This window comes from Ranitomeya variabilis, chromosome 2, assembly GCF_051348905.1.
Source record: "Ranitomeya variabilis isolate aRanVar5 chromosome 2, aRanVar5.hap1, whole genome shotgun sequence".
NCBI lineage: Eukaryota > Metazoa > Chordata > Amphibia > Anura > Dendrobatidae > Ranitomeya > Ranitomeya variabilis.
In genome coordinates this window covers 504,449,066-504,476,097 of record NC_135233.1, presented here as the reverse complement: position 1 = coordinate 504,476,097, position 27,032 = coordinate 504,449,066, and the positions used below count along the sequence as shown (strand labels likewise).

Below are 27,032 nucleotides of genomic sequence, written 5' to 3'. Positions count from 1 at the left end.
AGGACTGCCTCTATACAATCATAGGGTGGTATGCGTGAAAGCTTTTTTGGAGAAACAGCAGGTGCATCCACTTATGAAAACAATATCTTTTATTTCAGATCCATAAACAAGAGTTCTGTCTGCTCAGCCAGACATATCTAACCATCCTTAATACGGAAATCTCCATGACTAAGAGCGGCCAGTAACGCTGGAAAAGCATCAGAAATGTATGAGCCGACAGAACTGTTTTTTATGGGTCTGAAATAAAGTATATCGTTTTTTATAAATGGATGTACCTGATTTTTCTCCCAAAAAAGTTTTTCATGTATGTTACTGCTGGGCCGTAGTCTGATGACAGCTGAGTACAGCCTTACTGTATATTTCAAACGCATACATAGATTTCAGTGGGGGTGTGTGATCCGAATTCCAGAGCCACTCGCAGCATACTGCAAATTATTTTTCCACAGACCAATTCAGTCTGTAGAGAAAATCACAGATCTGCGCTGCCCCATAGTATAACACTGTGCTGAGTGTTATCAAGGAAAACAACAGATACACTCGGCTATGTTATACGCTAGTGTGAGCGAGGCCTAAGAACCTTTATACCGCCTGCATATCTTCTCTCATTAGCCTCTCATGCTGGAGTCTGGCCTCAGTTACTTTTTTTCGGTAATAGTGTTAAAGTTATGCATACTTCTTCATATACTGTGCTTGTGATGTGTATGATATATGTGTGTATATGTATGTGTATATGGAGCGCCCCCAAGGGCTAGGGGTACCCGGTACCGGGTCCTTCGGTTCTCAAGGGGGATGTCACGGTGGCTGACCCGGTCCGTGGTCCTCAGTACGTCCGCTGTAAAAGGGGAAAGGTCTTTAAAGGGATATGTTTGTGACGCCACCTGTGGTATTCGGTCAGGATGACCGACGCTGCTTGGAGGGGTCCGCTGGGATGATGCTATGGCAGCTAGATGGTGTACCTTCCCACAGGTGAAGTATGTCCTGAGGGCTTCCCAGTGTGTAGATGGTGGATGGTGTGAGGCGCAGTGAAGAACGAGGACACAAGGGTGCAGTCTCTTTACCTTTTTACTGAAGGTTTCAGCATCCACAGTCCAGAGCACAGATCACAGGGCAGGCAGAGTCCGGCCGGTTTGGAGGCAAATCCAGAGTCCCCTTATCCAGGTAGAAATCAGTAGCCTTCCTCCAGCACCGTGTGTTGTAGTACCTTACTGCTAAGCTTCTCATAAGGTCCTCACAACTGTTGAAGATGTTACAGATGTTATGTCTCTCTGTCTGTCCCCCGGATAGGATAGGACAAACCCGTATGACCGATGGCTTGAGGCTTTTTACAGGGACTCTATCATGCCCCGGACTCTAAGCGGTGCCACCTTGCCTCCTGGGTGTAGGGGCAGACAGGTAACATGAAATTAGCTGTTCTGCCGGTCTCTGGAGCAAGGCATAAAGGACTGTTGTTCCCTCGGTGTTCAGGCTACTGGGATCTTGCACCTCAGAAGGAGGCAGCCTGTACAGGGCAGAACTCTTCTGATATCAATTCCTTTGCTACGACTTCTTTACCCTCTCTACAATACAGTTCTCTTTCAATGTCTCTTTCTGGAAGCTGCCGCACTCAGGGCAGGCGCAGCTCCGTGTCCTTCTGTCTCAGCCTCTGACAGGATCCCACCCCTGTCAGGGAACAACTACCTGAGCAAAGCTCAGCCAGCAACTGCCTAACTTCCTCTCCAGGCAACCAGTTTTACCTAAGTGTGAGGAGTGCCCAAATAAATAGGAGCATAGCTCCCCCTGTTGGCCTGGAGTGCGAAATGTGTTATATATTTGTCTTACCTGGATTTGGTTGTCCTTCTTTGTCTCCAAACGTAACATCACTCCCCCCTAGAGGAGAATGATATTACTGCAACGACCAGGACCCTGGGGCGCTGCATATATGTATATAAATAAATATATATATATATATGTATATATATATATATATATATATATATATATATATATATATACAGTATACGGCATATATATGTTTATGTAGTGTGTGTTTGTTACACGACATCTCTGGGAGGTGAATCTATTCCCTCAGCTATACATCCTGTAAATCCTGATGAGCACAGTGTCCTAGTGACCCCTCACCTCCTGCAGAGAGACATACAAGTGCATCTCTCAAAATTAGAATATCATCAAAAGTTAATTTACTTCAGTTCTTCAATACAAAAAGTGAAACTCATATACTGTATATATATATATAGGAATTATGATATGTAATTTCTAAAGTCCGGAAGTTAGGTGAGACTACTGCTGGTCTAAATACTATCAGACTGAACATTATTTCTCTTCCTAGTAAAAGCTTGCTTATCTAATTTAATGTTCTTCTTTTTCAGAGCTCTTTATCTTAACTTGATCGGTCTCTGGGTAATCTTGGTATGTGCAGTGTTCTCTGGTTTAATTATGTATGCACACTACAAAACTTGTGATCCTTGGACTGCCGGATTCATAAATGCTCCTGACCAGGTATGTCATCAGCAATATTCAGTGTTGTGAGCAGTAATAGGAACCACACAGATGGCTAATTCCACTAAATAAGGAGATTAATTAGGAAATTACTTATTAACTAAATTTTGATTTTGCCTGATGAAGAGACGTATGTAGTCTCGAAAGCTTGCAATTTGTTACCATCTTTTCAGTTAGCCATTAAAAGGTATCAACCACTGAGGACTCTCAATTCTAAATATTTTATTAACTAAAGAAACTTTTTCTTATCTTTTCATATTCCAATTCTCGTGGTTCCCCCTATATCATGGGCTATAGATGTACTACGTAGTTGTGATCAGTACCATAACTAGAGTCCGATGGGGCCTACTGCAAAATTTCATAGAATCATAGAATGTTAGAGTTGGAAGGGACCTCAAGGGTCATCTGGTCTACTCCTCTGCTCAATGCAGGATTTAGTGAACCATCTCAGACACATGTCTGTCCAGCCTCTGTTTGAAGACTTCCATTGAAGGAGAACTCATCACCTGGGCCCCCACTTACATGTGGGTCTTATACTCTATATGGGCCCTTGTAACATTCTAAATCCTATAAAGACATATATGTTTGCCCAGCATATAATGATGACCCTTATTCTGGCCCCTTCCCGGTATAATGTCCCCCATCTGGAGCTCTTTTCGGGTATAATGTCCCCCATCCTAATCCCTTTCTATTAATAATGTTCCCTGTTCCATTCTAACATGTTTAAAAATAATAATAAAAAAAGAAGAGTCTTACCTTCGTTCGCTCTCACGATGCGTGGCATGCCCTTCTGTTATCAGTGCAGGAGTCGGCAGCCGACTTCAGCTTGCCTGGTGCTGCATATGACATCATTGCAATGCGCCTCCCGTGATGGTCACACTGACATCAGCTTCCAGCCTCTGATTGGCCGCCGACATGTATTACGGTGCAGAGAAACAGTAAGTCTCCGCTTTGCAATATAATACAGCTGAATGTGCATCCTCGGACGTGCATCCAGTTGAATTAGGAACTAGTGATGGAGTGCTCCCCTCTTGCATGGTCCAGTTTATGGTCACACCCTCTTCGACCAAGATTGTTATGCCCCTGTTGTAAAGTGAATTGGAGCCTAGTAGTATGACAAGAAATTGTAGCCCTAATGGTGGATATTTGTATGGCACTGAATGCACATGACAGAATCAAGAATTCACACCCAGTAAACAATAATGCAAATTACCAAGAGTACAAGAGATGTCTTGTATATCATTCTACATACCCTTTAATCAAAATATAAATCTATAGCCAAGCCATTGCATAAATCACAAAAATCCTTTTTTTAAGAAAATAGACCCAACATTCTGTGCTTTCTTTCTTAATATATCTTTCTGGGGGTATGAGCTCAGCTTTCCCTTCAAAGTTAATTGACATAAATAAACTCTGGACATCCCATAATGAGCTGACTGTAGGGGCTGCAGCACATATTGGTTGCCATGTTCAACTACAAACACTGTTTAGTCTCTATGCCTGGTATTGAATCTCATTGCTGCCCTTTCCCATTAAAGTGAATAGAACTGAGAAGTAATATAAGTTGCTGGAGCCCCTTTAATCATATTATTATCAGAAGTGCTAGAAATTGGACCACAATTAATCTAAAATTGTCCTGTACTATGGATTGGTTTTCAACATGTAAGACGTATACAGTGGCTTGCAAAAGTAATCACCCCCTTGACTTTTTTGCTATTTTGTTACATTATAATCTGCGTTTAAATATTTTATAATCAATTTTGTGTGTGATGCATCAGCACTAAATACCATAAGTTGGTGAAGTGAGAAAAATATAGGCAAAAATTGAGTGTATGTAATAAAATTAACTAAAAATTGGCATGTACATATGTATTTACCCCATTTGTCATGAAGCCCAAAATTTCTGGTGCTGGAAATTACTTTCAGAACCAGAACCACAAAAAAGATGCACAGCCAATATGATAGTGTAAAGTGTATCGTCATGTATCATAACAAACAGTTGTAAGAAGAGAAAAAGAGATACAGAAATGATGTGCACCCCTCCTCACTGTTCCCGATAAAGCTGGGCTCCACAGCATTTGTCTTGTGGTGTCTCTTTTTATCTTCTTACGATTAATGTCATAAGTCACATGCTTAGATTGCACACAGGTGGACTTCCTTTCACTAAGTGTCACATGGTCTGTCAATATATACACACCTTTTCTGAAAGACCACAGAGGCTGCAATACCATTAAGCAAGAGGCACCACTAACCAACAACACCATAAAGACCAAGGAGATCTCCAAACAAGTCAGAAACAAGGTTGTTGCGCAGTACAAGTCAGGGTTGGGTTATAAAAAAAATCTAAATATCTGATGATAACCAGAGCACTATTAAATCCATTATCATCAATCATCTAATGAAAAGAACATGGTGCCACAAAAAAAACATGCCAAGATAGGGCCACCCACCAAAATTGTCAGCTGGGACAAGGGAGGCTGACTGTCAGCCCTGTCTGAGAGAGAGGCAGCCCAGAGACTAAATGTAACCCTAAAGGAGATGCAGAGTTCTCAAGCAGAGACTGGAGTATCTGTCCATTTGACCACAATATGCTATACACTCCATAAAGGTGGCCTTTATAGAAGAGTGGGCAGAAGAAACCTTTACTTACACACAAAAATTGTAAGGCTCATTCTAAGTTTGCCAAAAGACTTGTGGGAGACTCTCCAAATTTATGGAGAAAGGTTCTCTAGTCAGATGAGAGCAAAATGTAACTTTTTGTCTACTAATGAAAACGCTATGACTGGTGCCAAACCAACACTGCACATCATCCCCAAAACACCATCCCCACAGTGAAACATGGTGGTTGTAGCATCATGTTGTGAGGATGTTTTTTGGCAGCAGGGACAGGGAAAGTGCTCCTGGTTGAGGGGAACATGGATGGTGCAAAAAACAGGGATATTCTTGAGCAAAACCTGTTTCAGTCTGTAAAAGATTTGTAACTGGGATGAAGGTTCACCTTCCAACAAGACAATCATCCAAGGCATACTGCTAAAGCTCCACTCAAATGGTTTAAGAGGAAACATGTAAATGTTTTGGAATGGCCTAGTCAATAGTAATGAGCATACCCGTGGATGTTCAGGTCCGTTTGTTTTGGCTGAGCACAAAAAAAAGTTTGGCTCTGGTACCAAAATAGTACCATAACCCAAAACCAATTCAAGTGAATTGGGGGCCTGAACATCCGATATTCCCCACGCTCTCATCTGTATGTCAGCGTGAGAAACACCAGCTCTAATCATTACTGCCAGTCAGAGTGCTGTGGTTCCCACACTGTCATACAGATGATAGCATATGAGCCAGCAGCTGTGACCAGCGGTAGGAGGGTTACCGCCGGTCACAAGCGTCGGTTGATGAGAGTACTACTCTCATCATCATACGCCTGGTCTAACTGATCAGCAAAACCATGTCTATGATAATGAGAGAATTTATCAGCCAGCTTCTGTGCAATAAATAATTAAAATAAAAAATGGCTTGGGTCCCTCTTTTCTTGCTAACGAGCGCATGTAAAATCAACAACTGCAGGCTGCATCCCTCAGCTGTCAGCATTATCTTGGCTGGTTGTCAAATAGAGAGGAGTACCCACGCAATTTTTTAAAATTATTTAAAGAAATAATTTAAAAAAACGTTGTTGGGTCCCCCCTTTTTGATAACCAGACAATCTAAAGCAGATAACTGGGGGCTAGTATTCTCAGACTGGTTAAGGGGCCATGGATGTTGCCCTCCCAACCTAAAAATAGCAGCCTGCAGCCACCCCAGAAAAGGCACATCTATTAGATGCATCAATTCTGGCCCTTTGCCCGACTATTCTCACTTGCCCTGGTGTGCTGGCAAGTAGGGAAATAATTTTGGGGTTGATGTCAGCTGTTTTATGCTCGCTGACATCAAACCCAGGTTTCAGTAATGGAGAGGTGTCTAATATACACCACCCTAACTAAACACATAGTCAAATTTAATAAAGACAGAGACACAGAGAAAAGTAATGTATTTGAAATAAAAACTCCCTGACCCTCTTTTACCCTTTCATTCAGCAAAATTAAAAATAAAAAAGCAAAATTATACTTACCTTCCCACTGATAATCCATTAATAGTCATGTCCCACGACGATCCGGATGGTTTTAAGATCGGTCATATCATTGATGCGACTGCTCTCCATGCCAGCAGGTTCATACTGAGCAGAATGTGAGGACCTCTGCCTGTGACCAGCAGTAATGTCATTAACAGTTACAAACTGGCTTTCAAAAGTGTCAGAACAATCTTACTAAAGACTTCTCAGTTAAAGGGATCTGCAACTTTCTCTTGTTAGTTCACCTTCTCTCTCACTCTGACCAGCATTTCTGTCCATACAATGGCTGCTGGTGGAAGATCATGTGACCCGACCTGTCCACCAGTTTCTTCCAATTGTAAAACACCTCACATGGGAAAGCTGCTTTCCTGTTGGAGTAGGCTTGGGTCACATGCTCCTCCTGGACAGAAATGTGAGGAAAGCTGCTCTAACAAGAGAAAATGGCAAACCTCTTTCCCTGAGAATCCATCAGTGAGCTCTGTCTTACTCTGACAGGAGGTCAGAGGAGCTGCTACGGACTGTTATTCTTTTATTTTTTTGTATTAACCTAATGTGTGCAGATTCCAGGGGCCAAAGAGAATGCAGAAACCATCCACAATGTCCAGACACAAGAGCTTGTGTCATTGGCTGCCGAAGTCACTTGTACCTCTCCAAACAAAAAGTAGACGTGGCTTTGGCGGCATTTTGTGGGTGTAACATCATAGTGAGACTGCTGCTTCAAGTAGTCAGATAGTTAGCTAGGTGGTTTATTGTCAGCTAGCTCAGATAGATAGAAGCCTGTGTCAAATCAAACTTTCAGCAAATAAATCTGGAGTGCTAATTCTGTGGTGTAGCCACTAGTCGCCACTTCAGCATATAAATCTATAGTACTGCTGATTCTGTGGTGCAGCGACGAGACGACACTTCAGAATATGCATCCTTTGTGCTAATTGTGTGTTCCAAGTGTGACGCCCCAGGGTCCGGGCTGTCACAGTGACATTGCTTTCCTCAAGGGGAGAGTGATGTCACGCTTGGAAGTAATGGAGGATTCCTTTTTGACAGGTGATCAGCACATACAACACCGTTCTAACTCCAGGCCAGAAGGGGGAGCTCTACACCTGACTTCAGGGGAGCTGCTCTCTGGTCTGGGGAGGAGTTAGTTGCTAGGCAGTGGCTAGGCATTTGGGAGGAATTATACAGTTGGTGCCAGACAGCAGACTGGAGCAGTCTGAGGTAAAAGGACGGGTGAGGGGCCATACAGCCTGAAGTGCTGTAGCCCCTGGATAGTGATATGCAGAAGGAAGAACAGCTTTTAGTGAACGTGCCGGAGAGCGAAGCACAGGAGAGTGACAACAAGAGGGATATAGCTGCGACTGGGCTACCTCCCTGACAGAGCGCAGATACCGGTAGCTGGAGGACCGAGGTTGTGTCGTACTCTAGGAGGCACAGCAGAAACCGTTAGGACAGCTGAACTATACGTAACCTGTCCGCCCTAATACCCAGGAGACACAGTGACACATAGAGCCCGGGTCATGATAGAGACCCTGTAAAAAGGCTCGAGCCACCTGTCATACGGGTTTGTGTCCCACTTCAATAAAGGACAGAGATAACTGAGAGGACCTTGCTAAAAAGCCATAGATTAATTAACAAGAATCAGGGATACCTCCTAATAAAATTATAGTGGTTATTATTTACATTCTTTCTTGTACGTATATTTATGTATATAACTCATATAGGGTATTAGGAGGTAGAATGCCTAAAAAGGACAGCCGGTTATGCCAGCAATAACCCCACGAAAGAAAGAAGAAGACCGACCAGAAACGTCCAAGATATTGTAAAAATAAAATATATAATTTTTATTGAATCAGTATTTTAAAAACAATGAGATCACAAGATCTGTACATGTAGTAAATAAAGAGTACTTAATTTATTGTATAATACTATAAAAACGCCAACACATCCAGTGAAGACAATATTTGTTAAGTAGTGGAATACTCAGCAATTATAAATGGCTCATGGCTATATATAAGTGTATATAAAGTGGATATGCAATATACAGTATGTAACGTGATAATGAATCATATTCAAACACTGCAAAATTAATTCTAAATCTTATAAAGTGCATGTAAAACAATTATCAAATAAATCAATGTAAAAAATGTGCCAAAAAATGCAAAAAAACATACATATGTATAATATTTCACTATAAGGTGCAATAGTGCAAACGGCCAGGTAGCCAGTAGAGGTCAGTATTTCCACGTACCCATTTGTAAGACCAGGACCATAATGTAACTACTGACCATTTGCATTATTGCATCTTATAGTGAAATATTATACACTAGATGGTGGCCCGATTCTAACGCATCGGGTAGTATATTTCCCAGCCACGTAGTATATTGCCCAGCCACGTAGTATATTGCCCAGTCACGTAGTATATTGCCCAGCCACGTAGTATATTGCCCAGCCACGTAGTATATTGCCCAGTCACGTAGTATATTGCCCAGCCACGTAGTATATTGCCCAGCCACGTAGTATATTGCCCAGCCATGTAGTATATTGCACAGCTACGGAGTATACAGCACAGAGCCACATAGTATACAGACTTAAAATAAAAAATAAACATATACTCACCTTCCGAACGCCCGTTGAAGTACCGGCCCTGTGTGTGGTGTACGCGGCAGCTTCCAGTCCCAGGGTTGGTATGAGCGCAGGACCTGTGATGACGTCGCAGTCACATGACCGTGACGTCATGCCAGGTCCTTCTCACAGGACCTGTGATGATGTCGTGGTCACATGACCATGACGTCATGGCAGGTCCTTCTCGCATACCATCCTTGGCACCGGAACCTGCCGCTTGCATGGAGCGGTCACCGGAGCGTCGCGAGGAGCGGGAAAGGCGGCGGAAGGTGAGTATATAGTGATTTTTTTAAAATTATTTTTAACATTAGATCTTTTTACTATTAATGCTGCATAGCAAAGCATAGCAAAAATTTGGTCACACAGGGTTAATAGCAGCGTTAATGTTGTTCGTTACACCGCGGCATAACGCGGTCCGTTAGCGCTGCCATTAACCCTGTGTGAGCGCTGACTGGAGGGGATTATGGATCGGGCACTGACTGCTGGGAGGCAAGAGCAGCCATTTTTCCGCCGGACTGTGACCGTCGCTGATTGGTCGTGGCTGTTTTGCTGCGACCAATTAGCGACTTGGATTTCCGTGACAGACAGAGGCCGCGACCAATGAATATCCGTACAGACAGACAGACAGAAGGACAGACAGAAGTGACACTTAGACAATTATATAGTAGATATGTATTTTTTTTGCATTTTTTGGCACATTTTTTACATGGATTTATTTGATAATTGTTTTATACATGCACTTTATAAGATTTAGAATTAACTTTGCTGTGTTTGAATATGATTCATTAGCACGTTACATATATTGCATATGCACTTTATATACACTTATATACAGCCATGAGCCATTTATAATTGCTGAGTATTCCACTTCTTAACAAATATTGTCTTTACTGGATGTGTTGGCGTTTTTATAGTAGTATACGATAATTTAATTACTCTTTATTTACTACATGTACAGATCTTGTGATCTCATTGTTTTTAAAAAACTGATTCAATAAAAATTATATATTTTATTTTTACAATATCTTGGACGTTTCTGGTCGGTCTTCTTTTTTTCTTTCATGGGGTTATTCAAAAAGCCATAGGCAGTAAGGGACTATAATACCACAGCGCTAGAAGGAAGGCTTTTAACTCCACCTGATAAAGCTGGACTCTGAACTCGCTTCCAAGCCAGCCGGACCCTGCCTGTACCTGTGATCTGGTACCATGGACTGTGGCTACCTGCTACCATCAGTAAACCAGGTAAAAAGACTGCACAACTGTGTCCTTCGCTCTTTACTGCACCACTCACCATCCTCCCTCTATTCACCGGGAGCCTTGGGGACCTACTTCACCTGTGGGACGTTATACCATCTGGCTGCCATAACATCACCCCAGAGGACCCCTTTAAGCAGCGTTGGTCATCCCTGACCGAATACCACAGGTGGTGTCACAAACATTTATTATTTTACAAATCCCTGTAAAGACTATCTCTTTAACATGGGCGCCCAGGGCCACGGACTGGGTCACCACCATCGTGACACGTCTCTTTAAGTAACAGACCCGGTACCGAGTACCCTGGCGGGCGTTTCACAACCACTAGTCCACATTTTAGCATCTAAATCCTTTGTGATAATTGCATGGTCCCACCACCAGTCAACATTTCAGCATATAAATGCTTTATGCAAATTGAGTGGTCCCGCCACCAGTCCACACTTCATCCTATCAATCCTTTGTGCTAATTGTGTAGTACAGAGACCAGTCCAAATTCCAGCATATGAATTATTTGTCCTAATTGTGTGGTCCTGCCACCTGTCCACATTTTGGAATATAAATCCTTTGTGCTAATTGTGTGTTCCAGCCACCAGTCCACATTTCAGCATGTGAATCGTTTGTGCTAATTGTGTGTTTCAGCCACCAGTCCACATTTCAGCATATCAGTCATTTGTGCTATTTGTGTGGTCCAGCCACCAGTCCACATTTAAGCATATAAATCTTTTGTGCTAATTCTGTGGTCAAGCCACACTATTTCAGCAAATAAATACTGATTGTTAATTTAGTGACAGGTGACTGACAGGTCTGGGCCTATGGTTGTGAAACAGCTGGTTAAAAGAGGGGAAGGGTACATCCAACATGAGTGGGAAAAAGCAAGGTCGTGGTGGAAAGGGGAATAGTCAAGGTATACGTGGGGTAGGTGGTAGGTTACTGAAAACTCTACTGAACAAACGCCGGCTTGTCCTTTTCAAAGGCAACTGGCAACTTCTGTTACTGGAAGGACTTCTTGACTCCCTTGCTTTGGCAACCAGAAAGTGGTACAACTTGTAGATGTGGGCCAGAAAGAACATATGCTCTAATTGATGGCAAAAAGGCGGTGTTTAAATTAATGAGCCTTGGAGATCGCAGTCACACAGCTCAAGAGTTGTGGACAGTTATCCAGGCCGAGTTTGAGCAATGGCTGTTTCCACTGAACCTGGAGCCAGGGAAGGCAGTGTGTGATTACAGTGCGAACCTGGTGGCGGCATTACGCCTGGGCAACCTACCACACGTGTCTTGCGTGGCTCATATTCTCAACTTAATGGTACCACAACTTCTCCACCACTATCCCGGCCAGGGTGCATGGCTTCAGAAAGTATGGTCACTGTGCTCACTTCCACCATTTGAACCCCACGAGTCATCGACTTGCATTGCTACAGATGTCTTTCATCCTACTGGTTAACAGTTTTATATGTGATGTGCCAACATGGTGGAATTCCACTCTGCACATTTTGCAGTGACTATGGCAGCAGCTATGAACCCTGGTGCAGTATGCCATTTTGCATAGCCTGGGCCAACGCAGTACGGACATGATGTAAATCACGTTTGCGGAGTAGACACAGATAAAGGACCACTGCACCCTTCTGCACAGTTTCAAAAGATAATTACTGCTGACGATACCATCATCAGCATCACTATTCCAGTCATCTTTATGCTGGAGCCTACCTTGAATAGTCTGCATGAGATGGTGGTGGTCCCAGATGAAGATGAGGAAGCAGAGGAGGATGCACGATGAATAACAATATCTCTAAGTTTCAGACTTTCGTCACATAGGTGGGTGCCATGGAATGGTGGATTACAGTGATCGAGGGGGGCTTATGGTACCATACAAACTGTTAGTGAAGGTGCGGGAGCCAAGGAACAAATGGAGGTCTCAGGACTCGAAGCCAGCAGCTATTGTGCACCAGGCGGCAGCTCTTCCCTTTGAGCTATTCAGCTCGCTGGACAATTCCTTACTAACCCAGATACTATGACTTGTGTTGTTCCTGATTGTCTCCTTTCTTGAGTTCCTGATTATCTGCACCATGAGTTCCTGATTGGCTCTACCCTGTGATCTCCTGATTGAACACCCTACTTAAACCTGACATTACACTTCCTTCCTTGCGAGATCATTGGGCTCCCAGCCTTTAATCAAGCTCTCTTTCCACATGCTGCTTATCCTCAAGACTATGCTGCTGCTACCGTTTACAGAAATCTGGCTATTCCTGACTACACAACTTGCTAATCCTTTAAGTAAAAGTATACTTCTGCTACCATGTACCGACTTTTGGCTATTCCTGACTACGCTACCTAACAGTCCAGCCCTTAGTGGTTCCAATATCACTGCTCCAACCCTGGTCAGTCTATAACAGGAGGAGGATGAGGAGGAAGAGGTGATGGGAGGCACAACAGTCAGCAGATGAAGAGCATAATGATCCCTTCTCTGTTATCCATGGTTGCCAGGAGAGGATGAAGGAAGCAAACTTCAGTGTTATCCCGCCACCAACACACCATTGACCACTAGGTTGCCACAGCACAAGAGTAAATTTTGCCAGCTGCTTCCCCCTGGAAAAGGACGTGTGCATGATGAAGTATTGATACACACTTGTAGACAATTTTAAGAGTGGTTTTCCCCAAGACAGCAGTGAGTGACACAGTGAGCATCGCAGTTATAGACTTCCAACCCCTGGAACGTCGAGTCATCAACACAAAACAATTAGCAGCACCAGCAGTGTAAGTGGCAGAAGCAATTTCTGTGAGTGATTTCACATATTTTTTAGACCATCCAATGCACAAGCAGAATGGTGCAAGTCTGACACATAGTGAGCTACTGGAGAGGATGGTGCAGGAGAATGTCGACTCTCTCGAGCTCAGTATCAATGCCATTGTGGAGATTTGGACCGTTTTGCATTTTCATCTTCAAAAATGGAAGAGTGGCCTGAGCTCGCCTGGTGTTTTAATGCCCGGCAGCCAGTATTCTCACAGAATGTGTCTTCAGCACTGCTGGTGGTGTCCTGACGGATAAGCGCATCCGTCTGTCCCCTAAAAGTGTAAACCACCTAGCTCTCATCAAGATGAACAAGTTATTGATCTCCAATGACCTGTGCAGCCCAGTTGCACACTGGGCAGACTAGGCAAGGGTGTAGTTTGACATGTGCTACATTGATCTTGCATTATTACAGTCTGTGACACCTGTGCCGTGGCTTCTGTGGTTGTTGTTGCTACTGTTGCTGATGTTACTAACAATTTTTTGAAATGTGGAGACTCCAAGTTGGGTCTCCATCTGGTGGGTTGCCTGTAGTGGAAGGGGTCTCAGAGCATCATTATCATATCTCTGCTTCAGGAAATATATGCCACTTTTAGTGGTGTGTGCCATAATTTTTTTGGTAGGTTGCCTGTAGTGGACAAAGCAGATTATCATGCTGCTGCAATGCAGGTAGGTGCAGGCTTCACTAGATGGCAGTAGAGAGGATGCAGGGCGGCTCCTAAACAAAGCTAACCTGCTTGCAGTGCCACAGTGAGGCTACCACACGTGGTAGCAGAATAGTCAAAACAAACCAGGTCAAATCCTAGACTGTAGTGCAGTACCAAAGGAATAAGCAAACTCCCGGTCAGCGACAAGCCAGGGGGTCAGTAACGGTAAAGAGCGGATAAGCCAAAGAACAAAGGACAGAGACAGGTCAGGATACACACCAAGTCAAACTAGGGCGTCTGCACACTAAAGGGAAACACTGAGTCAAGACAGGAACAGGGAAAAACAGAGACATGGGTTCAGACAGCAAAAGCAGAAGGACAAATCGGAGAAATCAAAAGTCAGCTACAGCAGCACTAGGCAGAAACTATAACTAATGTGATCTGCAGGTCACAGCGGGGCTAAATAGCAAACCTGAGACCAGACTGAGGCTGAGAAAAGTTAACTCCTGACATAATCAGGCCGGAAAAAGGGGAGATAGGACTCAAAACTTGGTCTGGAGCATGACACAGATATTTGTGTCATTTGAGTATGGCTGAGCAGAAAAGCAGTTTGAGCTGTTGCATGAGGTATAAGGGCTCCCAGCACAGCAGACCTACACCAGTCTCTCACCCACCTCTTAATTTTAATTTAAATTCAAAGCTGTAAATGCTGGCCCATATCCTGACAACTCGTGCATGGCCCATGCCTGATTGCTGCACCAACATAAAATTTCTACTGTGGGTCAATTGATGCCACTTTTTCTGGTGCATGTCACCAATTTTTGGACATGTTTGGACTCCATGTTGGGTCTCTTTCATGTGTGTTGCCTGAATTTGTCAGGCTCTCAGAGCACCAGGCCTAGACCTGTCTCTCATCCACTTGTTACTGATCACTGTTTAAGCTAGAAATCTGGTCCAAGCCCTGTCCCATGCTTCAATGCTGCATAATTATAATATTTGTACCGTGATGCAAATTTTCCTGGTGTCTGCCCCTAATTTGAGCAGTTTGGCAGCTTTTTGACCCCCTGAAGGTGTTGTCTATATATTTGGTATTGCCTTCCATTGAATTCAATGGGTTTCGGATTAGTTAAGCGAACTGTTCTGCGAATATCGGGAAGTTCACCGATCTGAGCCAAACCAAACCTAAAAAGGTTCACTCATCTCTAAAGATGAAATACTGATTGCTGTTGGACATGACATTTATATCTTATCCAATGGATTTATCAGATATGAATGACTTTGTAAATGTCCCTTTTGAGACTGTTGTGGTATTAGCCAATAAGTAGAAGAACCTGGACAATGTTATGCCGAGTTTGAACTAGCATTCATGTTTCTATTCTAGATGATGCCCTATTTCGTTATGCATATATTTTCAAAATTGCCAGGACTTCCGGGTCTCTTTGTGGCATGTGCCTTCAGCGGGACATTAAGGTAACAACTAACAAACTATTGAATATAAATAAGAATAATTATTAAAAATATTGCATTATTAGTTAATGATATTTAATATTAAAGTCTTCAGAATGGGTTACATTCCCCTCATAGAGCTTCACAAATTGTGCAGAATCTCCTTATTTATGTCCACAATTCTGTGCTGCTTATTTTGAGAATATATCTGTATAGGGGATCTCTAATTTTCTGACTTTGGAAACAATATAATTCTGATTGCATGTGGCCCCTATAAATGGAGATAACGGCATATGGATATTGAACAAATAGTATTAAAAGAGCACTCCGGTGATTTTTTAATTATTTTTCCATTCAGTAGCAATGATGCATGTACGTGTAATGAGTGTAGTAATTTGCTTACCGGTCTCCATCTTCTTCTGTTTTTAGCGGTGCTCTGGACCCCATTATTAATCTACCGGATCACACAGTGTCTTCAGCATTTAGGGGAGGTCACTTTTTAAATATTTTCAAGCAAGTCTATGAGACTCAAGATGAAGCTACAGAGCCTCATTCTAAGGCCACCTTCACACGTTCAGTATTTGGTCATTATTTTACATCAGTATTTATAAGCCAAAATCAGGAGAGGAACAGTCACATGAAAGGTATAGAAACACGTCACCACTTCTGCACTTCTCACCCACTCCTAATTATGGCTTACAAGTACTGATGTAAAATACTGACCAAATTCTGAATATGTGATGTGGCCTAAGTCTCATAGATGTGTATGAAGCAAAATAACTGCTGCTCCACACTTCAGACACTGTGTGATTTGGAAGGTTAAAAATTCATCCAAGTGGCTCATTAAAGGGAACCTGTCACCTGAATTTGGCAGGACCAGTTTTGGGTCATATGGGCGGGGTTTTCGGGTGTTTGATTCACCCTTTCCTTACCCGCTGGCTGCATGCTGGCCGCAATATTGGATTGAAGTTCATTCTCTGTCCTCCGGAGTACACGCCTGCGCAAGGCAATATTGCTATGAGGATTCTCTGGTTCCGGCATCGGGAGTGTTGGGCACGTGACCGCAAATATGTGATTTACATACATGCAGTCAAGTGCCGACTAGACATGTATGACCTCTCACAAGGCAAGTGTATTGAGCAAGGCTGGACATGTCTAGTTGGAATGTGTCAGGAAGTATGCAAATCACATACAGTGGGGCAAAAAAGTATTTAGTCAGTCAGCAATAGTGCAAGTTCCACCACTTAAAAAGATGAGAGGCATCTGTAATTTACATCATAGGTAGACCTCAACTATGGGAGACAAACTGAGAAAAAAAAATCCAGAAAATCACATTGTCTGTTTTTTTATCATTTTATTTGCATTTTATGGTGGAAAATAAGTATTTGGTCAGAAACAAAATTTCATCTCAATACTTTGTAATATAGCCTTTGTTGGCAATGACAGAGGTCAAACATTTTCTGTAAGTCTTCACAAGGTTGCCACACACTGTTGTTGGTATTTTGGCCCATTACTCCATGCAGATCTCCTCTAGAGCAGTGATGTTTTTGGCTTTTCGCTTGGCAACACGGACTTTCAACTCCCTCCAAAGGTTTTCTATAGGGTTGAGATCTGGAGACTGGCTAGGCCACTCCAGGACCTTGAAATGCTTCTTACGAAGCCACTCCTTCGTTGCCCTGGCGGTGTGCTTTGGATCATTGTCATGTTGAAAGACCCAGCCACGTTTCAACTTCAATGCCCTTGCTGATGGAAGGAGGTTTGCACTCAAAATCTCACGATACATGGCCCCATTCATTCTTTCATGTACCCGGATCAGTCGTCCTGGCCCCTTTGCAGAGAAACAGCCCCAAAGCATGATGTTTCCACCACCATGCTTTACAGTAGGTATGGTGTTTGATGGATGCAACTCAGTATTCTTTTTCCTCCAAACACGACAAGTTGTGTTTCTACCAAACAGTTCCAGTTTGGTTTCATCAGACCATAGGACATTCTCCCAAAACTCCTCTGGATCATCCAAATGCTCTCTAGCAAACTTCAGACGGGCCCGGACATGTACTGGCTTAAGCAGTGGGACACGTCTGGCACTGCAGGATCTGAGTCCATGGTGACGTAGTGTGTTACTTATGGTAGGCCTTGTTACATTGGTCCCAGCTCTCTGCAGTTCATTCACTAGGTCCCCCCGCGTGGTTCTGGGATTTTTGCTCACCGTTCTTGTGATCATTCTGACCCCACGGGGTGGGATTTCGCGTGGAGCCCCAGATCGAGGGAGATTATCAGTGGTCTTGTATGTCTTCCATTTTCTAATTATTGCTCCCACTGTTGATTTCTTCACTCCAAGCTGGTTGGCTATTGCAGATTCAGTCTTCCCAGCCTGGTGCAGGGCTACAATTTTGTTTCTGGTGTCCTTTGATAGCTCTTTAGTCTTCACCATAGTGGAGTTTGGAGTCAGACTGTTTGAGGGTGTGCACAGGTGTCTTTTTATACTGATAACAAGTTTAAACAGGTGCCATTACTACAGGTAATGAGTGGAGGAAAGAGGAGACTCTTAAAGAAGAAGTTACAGGTCTGTGAGAGCCAGAAATCTTGATTGTTTGCTTCTGACCAAATACTTATTTTCCACCATAAAATGCAAATAAAATGATAAAAAAACAGACAATGTGATTTTCTGGATTTTTTTTTCTCAGTTTGTCTCCCATAGTTGAGGTCTACCTATGATGTAAATTACAGACGCCTCTCATCTTTTTAAGTGGTGGAACTTGCACTATTGCTGACTGACTAAATACTTTTTTGCCCCACTGTACTTGCAGTCACCTGCCTGCCATTCCTTGCATCGGCACTGGAGGTAGTTACTATGACAGCACCATAGAAAAGTGAAAGCATAGTACATTGCCTGCCCATAAAGTAGTTACATCACTGCTGAGAAGACTGTAAATCTAAATTAAAATAAAAAAAAGGGAATGTAAGCCTACAATATAAATATCTAATTGACCACTGGCTGATGACACAGTCAGGCTGATGTATAAAATCCATTTATGGTGGGTTAATATTAATGCAAATATCACCATCAAGCCTGATCAATATCTAACTTTCCAGTTACGGTCTAGTTACATGGTGATAGCACAATTACAGTAGTTTTTCCAAAATTGCCACAATTATAGCAACAATTGCAATATAATGCCACATGTGAATAATCCCTGGAGCAAATACAAATGATCAGCAGAAATAAAACTCAGCTCTCTATTATAATTGTCACATGGATTATGATTGATATTTGATACTGTATCACAGCACCGTGGCTGCCAGCATCAACGCTCTTGCTACTGTCACCTACGAAGACATTGTTAAGAACGTTTTCAAGAACATATCAGACAAGAAGAGCACCTGGATTAGTAAAGGTTTATGTGAGTATTGACTATAACAGAATAAATAGAACTAGTAATACATTTTTGTGTGCAATTCTTTTTGTACGTGGTGTTCTTTAACATATTTTTTTTATTTTCTTGCATTTATTAAACAATGAAATAAAGCAACTTAGTGAAAATAGTTTAAATTAAAAAAAATAATACAATTTTGGGAATGCATGTTCTATGCAGACGTATGTGTTTTCATGGTAACAGACTACAAACAAACCCTGTGTAGTCTGATCTTGCATTAAAGGGAACCTGTCAGCAGGATTGTGCACAGTAACGTACACACAGTGTCAGGTCGGCGTCGTTATACTGATTACAATGATACCTGGTGATGAAATCCGTCTTGTGGTTGTTCTTAATCTATATTTTCAGTTTGTAGTTAATGATATGCTCGTGCCCTAAGGCGGGGCTATGGTATGTGGGGCTCTGATTAGATATTCATAATGCAGACTGCTGACAGGTCACTGATCCCTCACTGACCCGCCCCCTAGTTTGCCTAATGAATACCTAACATATTGAAGAAAGGGACAAAAAACGCTTCTGCAGGCAGGTGTCGTCTGTGGCACCTTCTCTGCAGCATAATCGCATGATTAATGTAGCAATAATACATTTTCTTGATGTCATCCAGCTGGGGGAAAAAAAAAAATGTGAAAGTGGCACCCGCCGCGCCTGCGCAGTAGCAGCTCTTGGATCACAGCTATAGACACCGATAGCTGGTACTGCACAGGCATGGGCAGCGCCATCTTGGAGGAGGATTTTTTTTCTCTTCTCCAGTAAGATGGCGACGCCAGCGCTTGCGCAGTAGCAGCTCTCGGATCACAGCTAGACACCGATAGCTGCTGCTGCGCAGGGGTGGGCGGCGCCATCTTGGAGGAGGAATTATTTTGTTGAAGAAATGCAATGTATCTGTAAAAATCAGATGCTACAGCTTATGTTTGATCTATTCTTTTTTGCAACCATAGACTTAAATAGGCTGGTCTCATCCAAACATACTAGTGTATGCTGTGATTTTTGTCACACGTAGATTTGGTCAGTGACAAAAAAAAGCTCATCTGAATAGCATAATTGCATTATATTCGTTCTCATGCTGTTCCCGTGATGTCAGTTTTTTCTAGGACAGCACTCGGACTGAAAAAACAGTCATGTGAATTTACCCTAAAAATCAGATGCAACTGACAGCAGATTGTAATTGCAATATTGTGATCCTTTCTAATATTTTAGGTGTCCTGTTTGGCATTCTATGCACTGTGATGGCAGTGGTTGCATCGTTCATGGGTGGAGTTGTACAGGTCAGTATATAATTACTTCTTGTGAGATATAGGAGTCAGTCTAGTATTCTCCATTATATTTATAGCATGACAATAGTTTACCAATATTGAAGAATCAAAGAAAAAAATTGTTTTCATAGAAGCACATAAAAGTTTTTGTCCTTAATATATTACAATCATCATATTATATAGCACTGTGTACTTACATCTGACCACATTTCTATTGTGGGCATTGGCATTACCTGTCAGACCCATTAGTGAATTTCTTGCAACTGCAGGAACTCTGCCTATGCTCTTTCACCCCCTACACCCCTACAGTTCATATACTCCCCTGATGGGTCCTCCATAAGAAGAAATGCATAGGTAGGGCTAGAGTCTTTTTTATGCCATTGAGGCAGTACTACACTTGGGTACTGCCCTTGTCAGGGCAGGAGCAATACATGGGGCATCACAGGGTATAATAGAAACGATCCCTGCTGTTTGTTTTGCTCCTGCAACCCTCTATGGAAGACTGGTTTTCATCAACACACAGTCGTAAGATCAAAGCATTTTATATAAGCGCCGGTTTATTGAGCACTTCCACTTTATATTGTCAGTGTTCCTTATGTGCTGATTTTATTCTAGGTTATTTTAATTGTACCATTAAAGATAAATGTTATGATATTATATGATTATTTCTGCTGCTGTTGGATATTATCTATTGAGAGTTTTTTGTAAGTCTGCCACATTGTATCAGACCTCTGCTGGTCCCTCTTAACATATTGCAGTCATCATATCATATAGCACTGTGTACTTACAATTGCTCATTTTGCCTTTATGCCCAATTATTTCTTCTTGCCATGATCATTTGCTAGAATTTAAGCAGCAGCCTCAGGGGTTAATGCTGCTGGCCTCCCTTTGGATAGGGGAGGGCTTTTTATAGCTTGCATCCTCGTCAGTTATACTTCTGCCCTCTGCTGAGTTAAATGACCCCTGTATGCTTGTGTGTTTGTGCTTGTGCCTGCCTTGTGAGTTTCCATATCATTCTGACTTGGCCTGTCCCCCACATCGCATTTGCCTGTCGTTTAGGTTCTGTCTGTGGATTATCTGGCTCTCTGACCCCAGCTTGGTTTCTGACTTCCCTTTTGGTTGTTCCCTCAGCTCTGGCATTACCCGTTCGGTTTTCCTGACAACGGCTTGTACCCGGTTGCTCTTCTGTTCATACGTTTGTCGGCTCTCCAGCCGGTCACCCCCCCTTTTGTGCCCTCTGTGCTCCGCTGATCACTTCGGGAGCTCCGGCGGCTGGCCCCGCCCCGGCCCCTCCTCCTGCGATCACGTGCCACAGGTCCTACATGCCTATGACCATGCCGTCCTGTGTCTGGGGTGCTGTCTACCCATCCCGTTCTGTGCTATACTGGACTCGTGTCTGGACTGGGACAGGTCGGTCACAAGGTCCCTTACACTTCTCTTTTCTTGTTTCTATGTAGAAACAAGAAGTCTCTTTTCCATGCATGAGTCACTCCCTCTTCACGTCCTGATCAAGCTGCTCCTTCATCTCTCCTTCCAGGGACTTTTGCAGTGATGACTCATGCAGGAAAAAGAGACTTCCTGTTTTTACATAGAGCTTAGTATTCAGCTAGTCTGTTTTTCATCATGCGGTGTCATAGATCTGATGGAAAAGAGAAGAATTAGCTGGGTAGAAAGTCAAAATGAGCAATTGTAAGTACACAGTGCTGTATAATATGATGACTGCAATAATTTGAGGATACAAATTTTGATAGTTGTCCTTCTTTAAGTATTGAATACATAAAATTAAATATATTCTGTCTTGATAACTATAGTGTATGAATAGAAAAATAATATTTTATATCATATAATGCATGTAATCTGTATATAAACTCTTGCAGTAAGCAAAGACTAGAAGTAAACGATGTCAATAGTCATCCTGTGCTCCCGTGTTTTTAATTCCCTGTATTAAGCAAAATGAAAGTTGTGACACTTCACTGTGGAATCAGAACACACACAGGATTTGTTTGTAGTCTGTAATCATAGCAACATATCATTCTGCACATGGCTTTTTTATGCAAATTGGTGAAATGTTTTTTTATTAAAGTTGTCCTATTTTGTATTTTAGATTTCAGTTTTTCATCCCATCTAAATAATTTATCCAAAAGAACCCTTGTTTTTTGATAACTGAGTGGTATTTTTAATGGCAACTTTCATTTACTACATATTGTACTGAAAAAAAAAATCTTTCTGGTTGAAAAAATGAGCAATTTTATTGATTTATTTATTTTTATTATTACTTTTTACTTTTGCCATTGTATTCTTAAACCCATAAACTTTTTAATTTCTCTTTTATGGAAAGTGTAGATTTATTGGTGCCAAATTAAGTACATACGATTATTTCATTACTTTTTATTACTATTTTGAACAGCTAAGGTGATCAAAAACAGCAATTCTGATATCTTTTTAATGTGTTCTTTATGCAGAAAAATACTGCATATTCAGTAGTTTTGACAGTTTCAGACATGCTGCTTGCTTATGTAACGCTATTGCCGGTGTCCCTGCATGGTTCCCCTTCCTCCTCCATGCAGGGATGCCTGCATACTCACCACCCTGTCCATGCAGTGTGGTCCCCCAACATGCTCTCAGCTTCTTTCCTGCTCTGAGTTCTGGCACCGCATCTGCTCCCATGCTCTTAAAGGGGAAGTGAGCTCATATAGTGAAATGCCCTCAGTCTGTAGCTGAGAGGCATTTAGTGTTCACCTGCAAGAAGGCTTCCACCCAGTAGCTGGGAGTCATCTTGTTTAAAAGGCACCCTCCCCAATAAGGAGCTGGTAGCAACACATTGAGTTAATAGGTAGTGTGGTGTACTATCGGTGAAGCTGTTAGGTCCCATGGTCCCGGCATGGGCAGTGTCCTATACCTGTATCCCCATTCCCGGTGTGGCCAGTGTCCTGAGCCTAAAGTCCCTGGCCCTTGTGCGGCCAGTCCTGAATGTGTATTCCATGTCTCTGGACTGCTACAACCAGTCTCCCAACACTGAAGCTGCATGGGCGGTATCTGAACTTTGAAGCTGCTTGAATCAGTCCAGTCCCTCCATTTCAGTAACAGTTTTGCCTGAGGATCCTGAATCTAGTAGTTTGAATGGAGCCCAAGTCCTTGTTCATGTCTGTAACTGTTCTATCAGAGAATCCAGAACTTAGTTGTCTGAACGGAGTCCGAGTCTAGATCTGTGTCTGCGTACCTAATCCATAACATCAGCAGCTGCAGACCGAGGACTGCCTAGGAGTGGTACCTGGCCGCTAAGCCTGACTCCTCCATCAAGAGCTCATGTAAATACCTGGTAACCACTTATCTATTACTCTCCTAGGCAAACCCAGCCCTGTGGCATAGTGAGTCCACGAACCATGTACGTCACCTGCGTGTGTAACAGCTTAATCTTTGACTTAGTTTGTGCACCGTCACAAGTCCTGTGAGCTCATCATAAATTCTCATTTCTGTTATAAAAGAGAGTAGTAAATGTGTTACCTTCGGCAGGGAAATGTGTTATCTCAGAAAGTAACAGCTGTGAGAACCCGGTGTTTTGTCTGTATACTCACTTATCATAAGTGACTTGTGCTTCCCTCCTCTAGCCAGGGACTGTTGTAAGTGCTGACCACAAACTGGAGCAGTTGTGCACCTTCCGACACTGCAAATAACAACATATATCAGGAGCACATTTATAAACGTATCTAAGCACTGGAACATTTTTTCAACACATCAAATTGTGGAACTTATTATTGTTCTATTGTATATTCAAAATCTTTTAAAAAATCTTTTACATATAATGAAAGTAATATCATGTTAAAACCCATTAAAGTCCAACCTATAACAAGCCTATGAATCTTTGGAGTACAAAGATGGAAGAGCTGGACACCTTCATTAGGTCCCTGGCTGTCATACCGCCCATCTGCACCCCACAATCACACTGCAGGGGAGTTGATTGGATGACATGGGATGAGGTGCCCTTTTATCAGTCTGTCAGCTTGGATACAACAGTCACTTTGATGCAATTTTATGTAAAGCAGTGGGCACCTGTGTAAAATGTGAGTAAATATGGACCGCATGTCGCCTAGCGATTGATAATGAGCGCTGTTGTCGATAATCACTGATGAACGATTAGTAATAACTCTCCTGCATTTCTTTCAATTGATTTATATCCACAGGCTGCACTTAGTATCCATGGGATGTGTGGAGGTCCAATGTTAGGGTTATTCTCTTTGGGCATTTTGTTCCCATGGACCAACTGGAAGGTAAGGTTGAAAAATGGTAATTTTAACAGTTTTGTCTTTTATTCAAGGAGGACTGATTGCCATAAGCACAGAACTGAACTGAGTTGTGCTTTTCATGGCAGAAATTACTTGATCCACATTGTTCATTTCTTTACAATATTTTTATATCTTTAATTAGGTGAAATTAAATTGAAGGACTGCGGTTGAGTCCATCGCTTAAAACTTTTTATCTGTGTTGTTAGACATCAAAGAAAACATTCACCCTAAGGCCTCATTCACACGTCCGTGTTTAAACACATACATGAAAAATGGTACTAATGTTATCATTGTTTTGGATCAGTGTGTCATCAGTATACGGTCCGTGTGTCCATTTTTATCATCAGTGTCATCCGTGTTTTTCACAGCTGGATAAATAAATAAATTACAAAGCTTCTCCAAAACCTTGCAATGTTAAATACGGACAGCACTTGGATTGCACACTGATGCCATCCATGTACTGTCTGTGTTTTTCTTGGACCCATAGACTTGCATTGGCACCATTGATAAGATTGAAAGAAAGATTGAAAGACACAAGTCTATCAAGATCAACCTATACAACTAACCTAATGTGGCAAAACCCCCAAGAGACCGATGCAAATTGAACCAGAGTAGGAAACAAATCCTTCCAGACTCCACATACGGCAATCAGACTATTTCTCTGCATATAAGTCACATCACTGAATCTAATGCCCATAACCTGTACCTATGTTCATCAAAAACCCAAACCCTTCCTGAACTTGTTTAGTGAAATGACTGTTGCAACTTGTTGTGCCAGAGACTTCCATAGTCTCACCGCTCTTACAAATCCAAAGATTTCCGAGGCACCATAGAGATCGTTATAACAGTCCAATCTTTATTCCCAAATATTTAAAACATCACAGCAGTGAGGAGGCAAAAATATAGTAACGACTCGGCCATATGGTTCTTCTGAAGCCAAAAATATAGTCACAGTATAGAGACATACAAACACAGCTTTACATTCTTCATGATTAATGGGCTCCACCTCTCCCTCCTCCTCAGGCCCAGCCCAGTAGCCATAATAACTATCTAGTGTATCAAATAAACAATAATCAGTTTACAAAGAAATATGTACATATATGCAAATATATTTACTGTATAGATAGAAAAGAATCCACAGGAGTATGACATGCAGGAGACATCACCATTTCGAAATGAGAACATGTACTAGTGATGAGCGAGTATACTTGTTGCTCGGGTGTTCTCCGAGTATTTTGGCGTGCTCGGGGGTTTAGATTTGTGGCTGCTAGACAGCTTGAATACATGTGGGAATTCCCTAACAAACAGGCAACCCCCACATGTATTCAGGCTGTCTAGCAGCTGCAAATCATGCAGCTGCGTTGACATAAACTAAATCCCCGAGCACGCCGAAATACTCGGAGACCACCCAAGCACACTCGGAAAAACCTGAGCAACGATTAACCACATCTCATCAGATCCATCAAAAACCCTCAAATGTAATTTCCATTTATTACGGTCGGTTGTGCGCTGTTCCTCATGGTATAGCGACAAAAATATAGGTATTCAAGTACTTGGATCAAACTTACATTATAATCCACCAGTGAGGAAATAGGAAATCTGGGTAGCTAGTGATTTTGTGAAAAAAGCTAGGTGGGAAGTGATGTATATGGGAAAAGCTGTTTGAAATATTTTAGAATAGATTGGATTGCTATAGGGATCTCTATGTTGCCTCAGATGTCTTTGGATTTCCTGCTGGTTTAGGCCCTGGTGGGAGCTCCTGCCGAGTAGCACATACTTATCATTGCTGCATGGGAATTCTGTAGTGGACTGACTCATTGCTCTTACAGTAAAGAATCTCCATCTATGATAATGATTAAACTTTCTTTGCTCAATAAGTAGCAGATGCCTGTTTGTCATTAGTGTAGACATAGGCGTAAAAAGGTTATTAGATAATCTCTGTACTGTCCATCCATATATTTATGCAATGTAATTACATTTCATTTTTTGTGATGTTTTTGTATAATGAATGGCTCTTAGCAGTATTAATCTCCTAATTATAGCCGATATGATAAGAATTTACATTTATAAGCTACTGCTTATTTGTAACCTTATTACCTTATTATGCCTATACTTTCCAGGGTGCATTAGGAGGCCTGCTGACAGGAATTACACTGTCTTTTTGGGTTGCCATTGGAGGATTTATATATCCTGCGCCCCCATCCAAGACACTTCCTCTAACACTAAGGACAGATGGATGCAAATTGCTTAATGAAACCATCAATGGCACATTAGCAACAGTTTTGCCTACATCCCTGACAACCGCTATTCCACCAGAAAGGTATGTGTTGTCAGCAACACCAATATCCTTGTTTACATGTTGATAAACCCTAATGAATTCTTTTTTATTGTGATATTGTGATATTAACTACTGTCTTTCAATTTTATTATAATTTTTTCCCTAGTTCCTGGTTAAAAGAAGAGATTCCTCTTTCTGTTTTTGTTATATGATTAGTGGTGTGGCGGGCTCATTAATTACACCATCTTCTTTTGTGTCATAGCTGATTCAGATGTAACTGGACCCAAGGCGGTAGTCGTGGGAGAGGGCCCCATTTTCTACGCCTTGACTCATTAAGGAAAAATGAGAGTTGTGAATCTGCATGAGTGAGAGCACTTTGGAGTCTGAGATCTCCACAGTCCACTCTGATATATTTGGTGCAGAACTGTCCCATTGAAC

At 42.2% G+C, this 27,032-nt stretch overlaps 1 protein-coding gene across 2 annotated transcripts in view; it reads left to right on the top strand.

The window, feature by feature from the left end:
- The window catches only part of SLC5A12 (solute carrier family 5 member 12), a 169,367-nt gene that overhangs the window by 130,224 nt on the left and 12,111 nt on the right, over window positions 1-27,032 (top strand). For both annotated transcript variants that reach the window (XM_077288034.1, XM_077288033.1), the window contains exons 7-12: window positions 2,367-2,496; window positions 15,282-15,370; window positions 18,635-18,747; window positions 19,978-20,045; window positions 24,215-24,301; window positions 26,437-26,636. In XM_077288034.1, the coding sequence (XP_077144149.1) occupies window positions 2,367-2,496; window positions 15,282-15,370; window positions 18,635-18,747; window positions 19,978-20,045; window positions 24,215-24,301; window positions 26,437-26,636 (687 nt within the window). The remainder of the gene's footprint in view (window positions 1-2,366; window positions 2,497-15,281; window positions 15,371-18,634; window positions 18,748-19,977; window positions 20,046-24,214; window positions 24,302-26,436; window positions 26,637-27,032) is intronic.